Source organism: Eschrichtius robustus, chromosome X (assembly GCF_028021215.1).
Source record: "Eschrichtius robustus isolate mEscRob2 chromosome X, mEscRob2.pri, whole genome shotgun sequence".
In the NCBI taxonomy this organism is placed as follows: Eukaryota; Metazoa; Chordata; class Mammalia; order Artiodactyla; family Eschrichtiidae; genus Eschrichtius; species Eschrichtius robustus.
The window spans coordinates 134,138,799-134,146,079 of NC_090845.1; the positions used below are offsets into that span (position 1 = coordinate 134,138,799).

General features: G+C 60.0%; 1 protein-coding gene across 1 annotated transcript; it reads right to left on the reverse strand.

Annotated features, from left to right (window-relative positions):
- Positions 1–4,238: 4,238 nt before the first annotated feature.
- TREX2 (three prime repair exonuclease 2) lies at positions 4,239–4,895 on the reverse strand. Its single transcript, XM_068534138.1, is given in 3 exon segments — positions 4,239–4,378; positions 4,381–4,502; positions 4,504–4,895. Coding segments are annotated over 3 exon segments (651 nt in total). The 5' UTR covers positions 4,893–4,895.
- Between the last annotated feature and the right edge of the window lie 2,386 nt (positions 4,896–7,281).

Genomic DNA, 7,281 nt, shown 5'->3' on the forward strand with positions numbered 1-7,281 from the left:
TGGGTCAGGTTGGCTAGGCTAGGGTTCTCAGTGTTCAGTCAAACATCCGTCTAGATGTCACTGTGAAGGGATTTTTTAGGTGAGACTAACAGGGAAGTCAGTAGACTTGGAGCAAAGCAGATCGCTCTCCATAATGTGGGCGCGCTGCGTGCAATCGGCTGAAGGTCTTATGACAAAATACTGAGGTCATCTGAAGAGGAAGGGATTCTGCCTCCAGATGGCCTTTGGACCACAACTGCATAAGCCGATTCCATGCACACACACACACACACACACACACACACACACACATCTATAGATGTCCTACTGGCCCTGTTTCTCAAGACCTCAGCATGTGACCTTCTTTGCAGACCAGGATTCACAGAGGTGGTCAAGTACAGAAGAGGTCAGTCAGATGGGCCCTAATCCAATAGGACTGGGCCTTTATAAAAAAGGGAAATTTCTTTCCGATTTGTGGTACTTTGTTACAACTGCCCTAGAAAACTAATGAAGCCCCCCCCAAAAAATCTTAAGCAACACACCCTCAGACCATTATCCAAAACAATTAGAAATACACAATAAAAATGACCACAAAGTCTCAACAACTTGGAAATTGAGACAAACTCTACTATGCAAGCAGTAGATGGGTGAGGAAATGAAAACTGAAATTAGAAAGCATCTCCTAACGCAAAGCAAAGAGGAACATTTAATGGCAAACCTATGGGACGCAGGAAAATCTCATTCAGGGCAAAACTGCAGCCTTTGAGCGCCTTAGTTATTCGAGATGGAAGCTCACAAAGGAGGTTAGTGTTTCTCTTAAGAAATTAGGAAAAAAAGACCAAAAAGTGACCCAAAAGAAGATAGACAGATGGGATTCATAAAGATACAAGCTGAAGTGCTGTGCGCACGGTGCCTCACGGCCTGCGGGTCCCCCGAGGAAACACGTCTCCAGGCTGCTCCAGGCTTCTGCATGGCCTGGTCCAGATTCTGTCCTCGTCACCTTGTCCCTCTGCCTGGATTGTCCTGTTTTCAATCAGGTATGCTCTTGATCACAGCTTCGTCCCCACCGGCAGACACGGCTGTGGCGCTTCCCGACGAGGGCCAGGTGGCCGGCCAGGGCGAGCTGGAGCGGAGGAGTTGACTCTTTGGGTCTGGCCCTGACGTGCAGCGTAGTCACTGTGAGTCCCCTCGAAGCGCTGGGTCTCAAGAGCTCGGTCTACTGCACAGCCACGTTCGGCGGTGTGCATGCACGAGGTCCCTCCCACCCTTCACCGGCCCAGGGACCCGAGGTGGCGATGACTAGAGCTGCCGTGAACAGAGGTGTACGAGTCTTTGTGTGGACGCATGAATGCATTTCTCTTGGGTAAATAGATACCCAGGAGTGGAATCATTGGGTCATTATGGTAGGTGCATGCTTAACATCTTAAGGCCCAGCCAAACTGCTTTCCTAAGGGTCTGTCCCGTCTCCCATCCCCACCAGCAGTGCCTGAGACTTCCGGTTCTTCCCCATCCTCGCCAGGACTCAGTATGGTCAGTCATTTGTATTTTAGCCATTCCAATAGATGTTAAAAGTTCGGGAATTTTGAGAGTTGATTGTTAAGTACCGCCATTATTAAAAATTAAATTGTATAACCTTTCATTTAAATTGTATTAAAAAACCAAGGAGATACTCAAAATTCATCATGTCTTATTTCCCCCCTCGTACCCATGTCACAGCGCACCACCCAGAATCTCTTCTCAACCACACGTCCAATGACGTCACATGAGTAGCCTGAACGTGGCCTGGTGGGAGTATTTACCCCACAGGAATCAGCACAGCCTACAAACCAGGGCTTCATCTGTTATTGTTCAGTTGATTGTGTAGACTTGAGTCTGTAGTAATTACATTGTGAATAGCAAAAAAAAAAAAAAAAAGAAAGAAAGAAAAGAAAAAAGGAAAAACTTCCAATATCAAAAACTACTACCCAATTCGGCAGAGATTTTGCTCACGTCACCAACGAACATGCGAGGTTCCGACACACACCTTTGTTGTTTCAGTTTTGTCTTAGTGAAGTCAGTGAAAATACCAACCAATGTTTATGTGGCAACCGCACTCAGCCATCAGTTGCAACCGTGGGTCAGGTACAGATACAACAGTTTGTCAAGTCAACTGAAGGGATTTTGGTGAGAATCAACTGGCCATATGGAATTTAGAAACAGTGTATCGTATATTTTATTGTATATTTTATATAAATTGTAGATTTTATTTGTAAATTGTGTGCTTGCATCCTTTATGTCAGTACAGTTTATAATAAACTTACATACGTCTGGATGTATCTGGATGTATCTGTGCGCGTGTGTATAGAGACAGACACAGAGAGACAGACAGATAAATACACCCCACACACGCATGCGCATGCACACACACACACATAAATAGGCTTACATTTACTTGTCACCATGTATCAGCACGTCACAGCTTTCAGACAGCAGGGGGGCAGGTCCCAGCCTGTCTGCTCGGCACAGAAGGCACACGGCTTGGCCTGGCCAGTCCGAGCACGGGCTTGGGGAGGGCACCTGAGGCCAGGCCGCCATGAGGCCAGGAGAGCGGGGACTGGTGAGGGAGTAGCACCTGGGCCCTCAAAAGGTGAGAAGGCACAAAACCCGAGACCACAGCAGCAGTGGCCACAGATCAGGCCTTCGACCCACCCATTCGGGCCTGGAGGGGCCCTCTTGGCCTCAACCACTCATTGAGTTGGTGGCCGGGAGCCTGCCCGGTCAGATAAAGGAAGCCGGCCCTGCCGGGGCACCAGGGGATCTGAGGGGCCCTGGCCGCCTGCATCCTCACGGCGCCCCTCTCTCTCAGCTCCACCTGCCACGGGCTCCTGGACCAAGGCCCTGCCCTGGCCTTCTCCCGGGTGGGTGCTCTCCTGGGGCAGGGGGCAGCGCACAAACCACACTCCCAAACTGTTCCCCGTGGATCTTTCCCTTATGGTGCACACGCCCCACCCCTGCCAGCCTGTGTCCTGGCCACACCAGTCTGCCACCTTGCACACTGCAGTGGCTCTAGTCACTCTGACCCACTTAGTGTTCCCAGACAGCCCAGCTGGCTCAAAGCTCAAGGCTTTGCTCGTGTGAGTCATGCCTGGGCATGGCCGCCCCTCCCCCACCCCCCCGCCCCTTCTCACCTGCTCTCTGTGTCCTGGACAGCCCACCCCTGCCTTGCCCCGTCCTTTGGTGACACAGGTGGGGCCCCAGAGGCAGGTTAGCCGGCTCCCCAGCCGAGGCGGCTGCCAAGAAGCTGACCTCGCACAGAGCAGCCTCGCGGCCCTCCTCGGGCTGTGCCACGAGGGACCCGGGGCCCAGAACGGGCTCCTTCCAAGCTGTCGCCCTCAATGCGCCAGCCAGCCACCTCTCCTACGCGCTCTGGGTCACCTGCAGTGCGGGGCAGCCTGGAGCCCCCGTGGTACCCAGCCCTCATGCTTGACGTGTGCATTTCAGGCCCTTCCCCAGCACCTCCGCCCTCCCCCCGGACCTACCGTATCATTTCACCCTGCTGCCACTCGCAGAGCCGGGACGGGGGCTCCAGGAAAGGAAGGAGTGGGGCTTTGCCCCCGGAGGCCGGGGCTGCAGCTCCCTCTTCCCTCTGTCTCCTCGACACAGATTCGGGCCACACTGATGTGCCTTAGGTCCTGCTCGCTGATTTCTTAGGTCTCTGGGGTGACAAGGCAGGGAAGGGGTGATCACCGATGGCACAGTAGGAGACCAGCCAGGGCAGAGGCCCGTGGCTTGAGGTCCACAGCCCCAGCCTGTCGGCCCCTTGGACCAGGCTGTGAGCGCCGACGGCTCCCCGACCAGGCTCACCGCAGAGATAGGCCACCAGGGGGCAGCCCCGGGGTGCTCTGCTCGTGCCCCTGGCCTGGCTCCCTCTTGGCCCACTCCGGGCAGGGTGTAGGGAGGAGAGCAAGCGAAAGCCAGCTGGTAAGCAGTTGTCAATGTTTACTGAAAGACGGGGTGGAGGGTGGGCGCCAGCGGCAGCAACCTCCACCAGAGCACGGGCCGGGGGAGGGCCGGGAGAAGGCTCTAGGGCTGCGGGGCAGGTTAGGCCAGGGCCAGGGGAAAGCCTGGCAGGTGCACAGGCCCGCCAGGAGGGGCAGCGAGGCACTGGCCCGGGTCCAGCTCCAGGCCGCACGGCCCGGCCGAACGGTGGAGGCTGGCACTGCCCTGCTGCAGGGAGTGGGCCTCGTCACCCTGGGCAGCAGCGTTACCGAGCCCCTGGCTCAGGCCTTGAGACTCAGGCCATCGGGCGGCACGTACATGGGCTCGACACGGGCCCAGCTAAGGGCATGCTCGTCAGCCCAGGCGAGCAGCTCGGCGGCGCGGTGCAGGAAGACCATGAGCCGGGTATGCACGTGGCCCTCGGCTCCGCCTGGAAGTAGCGGCGGAAGAGGCTGCCCAGGCTGTAACCCTTGCCGCCCTGGGCCCGGGTGCCATGGCTGCGGGCACGGTCCAGGCCCCGCGGCGCCAGCAGCGTATCCAGGCAGCTCCGTGCACAGCAGGGGGAAGTCATAATCGAAGCCATTGTGGGCCATGAGGCACAAGGGGCCCTCCTGGCGGCTCAGGAAGGCCTGCGGCGTTCGCACCACAGCGCCATCAAAGCCGGGCTTCTGGCACCTGGCCAGGCCCTCGCTGCTCAGGCCGGTGATCTCACTGGCCTTGGCAGTGAAGGGGCGCTCCGGGCTCGTGCAGAGCGTGAGCTTGTCCGGGACCTGGGGCAGCACTGGGGCGTCAGACTCATCGCACTCGGGGTTCTCCAGCGAGGAGCGGTGGACGGGAAACAGGGAGATCTCGGCGATCTTGGGGTCCACACTGGGGAGCCCGGTGGCTTCCAGGTCCAAGAAGACGAAGGTCTCAGCCCGGGGTCCCTTGGACATGGTGATGTTTTCACAGGGACAGTGAAGCCTACAGCTGCCCAAACAAGAGGCACAAAACCTGAGGGCCAAAGAGGTGGGGATGCCTGGAGTTGGCCACCCACAGCCGTGCCCATGGCCAAGGTTCCAACCCTTCTGGGTTCACTTCCTGCCACTTCCCAAGCTGGGACCCAGAGACCAGGACCTGCTACTTCTGTCCAGGATGAGGCGTCCTAGGGGGCTTGTAACCCCATCCATCGTGTCCTTCAGTCCCTCCCCGACCATCCCCACTACTACCACCTAGTAAACAGCATAAGGAAGGCCTGATGTGCCCAGACCCCAGCCCGGAGGCCTCTGCCTCTTGCCTCCAGTATACGGACAGGAAGAGTATGCCAGGTCCATGTCACTGGGGACTTGGGGAGGTGCAGCCCAAGACGGTATGGTCACTGACACACAGTGGCCGGGAGCCTCAGGCACAGCACCCCAGGTACGCACCCCTGAGGTCGGCTGCCCGGACGCGCACAAGCGGGCACCTGAGAAAGCCCTCACGGGGATCCCCAGCCTCCCTGGCTTGGCCTGTGCCCTGGCACGCGGGTGCTGGCCCCAACCCGGCCCCCCGCCTGTCTCCGGGCCGCCGGCAGCTGCCATGCTGGCTTACCGGGAGGGGGCGCGGCTCGGCTTCTGGGCTGTTGGGCACCTGTCTCCACGCAGGCTGCTCCGAGCAGCCTTTAATCTGTGGCCACGGCCCACCCCCAGCCGCCTGTTGGGCAACCAGGAGGCCTGAGGCTGCAGGACCTGTGCGGCCGGCTCGCGGCCCCCTCGCTCGCCCACAGCCCCTGGGACACACGCCCCGCGTTTACAGATCGGAAATCCGGCTTCTGGGCCGCAGGCGGGCTCCCAACGACGAGCGAGCAGCGCGGCCCAGGCCGAAGGAACGTGTTGTCACACAGGCGCGAGGAGGAAGCCCGAGCCCTCCGCCCAGCCCTGCCTCCCAGTCTGACTTAGGTTCAACACCCAGCCCCAGGCTGGGGCATCTCCCTCAGGGGCATCTCCAAGGCACAGCTCCCCCCGCCACCGGGGAGCCGGCCGCCCCTCGTGAAGCTGAAGTGGGCTGTAAGGGCAGGCCTTGGTGCGGGCTCGCCCTCCACCAGCAATGGGATATAACGACCCAGAACTTCTCAGGAGCCTTTAGCGGAGGCTGCCAGGGAAGGAGCAAGGGAAAAAGGCAGGCGGAGCAGCCCTCCACCGAGCCCTGTGAGCGCGGGGGCGGGGGCGGCCCGGAGGCACCCACAGCCCCAGCCCCTCAGGCCCCAGGCTCGGGGCCTTCCCAGCCCGAATGGCTCAGTCAAGGGTGAAGGGCACAGTCAGCACAGGAGGGGAATGGGAAGGCCCTCCGTGATCCAGGAAGCGGGTGACATCATCCCCAGGACCTCCTCCCGGGGCAGGACATGCCAGCACTTGGCCGTGGGCGCTCACAGGCCCAGTCTCCTGCCGCAGGTCCTCCAGAGGCCCCTGGTCTGTAGAGCTGTCAGTGAACCTGGACTGTGGCGCCCGGGGGCCTGCCCGCCCTCCCACCTCCCGCGGCAGCCATCTGGGGGATGCCCCAGGCAGGCAGGGGACCAGGCCCGGGGGCTCCGGCAGCCCAGGCGGGGGTGGGGGGGGCCCGGCGCCCAGGCCCTGGAGCCTCCTTGTCTGCAGCAGCCACAGGGGCCTTGGGGAAACGAAGGTGCGGATGCAGCAGCAGGAGAGCGTGGGCACAAGCGAGGCGGGCGACCAAGCGCTGAGGGAGGCCCCACCCCTCCGCCTGACGCCGGACTGTGCCCACTCCCGCGCCGGAAGGGAGGGAGGTGGCTGTGAAGGGCGCCCTGCTCACGGAGATACAGAGAACAGCTTCCTGGCCAGCCAGCCAGGCCACCGGCAGAAATCCCTCAGGCCAGTGCCGGGTGACCCGGGGAGGAAGGAGGAAGCACCCGTTCCAGTGGCCGCGACGCAGACGCAGTGGGTGCCAGCAGCCAGGCCGTGGGGCAGCAAGGAGACCTCGCCGGGCATCCGCAAGGCCGGCCCCAGGGCAGGCAGCGGAGCAGGGCGGGGGCCGGGCGGGGAGCTCAGGCGGCATTCAGCCAGAGGCGGTGACGAGGCATCGCCGAGCTTAACAGGCAGTGGCGGCGGCTCGAGGGACAGGCAGGATGGGGCAGACAACTAAGCAGCCCAGGCCGCACAGATGAGGGCCAGGATTCACTTTGTGATGCAACAGAAACTAACACACCATTGTAAAGCAATTATACTTCAAGAAAGATGTTACAAAAATAAAAAAGTAGGCTGGAGGCAACTTGTTAGAACCTGAGCTTTCTTTTGTCCCCAGCTCACACGGCCCCGCCCCACCCTCGGCCCCTCGTCACACACCCCCCCCCCA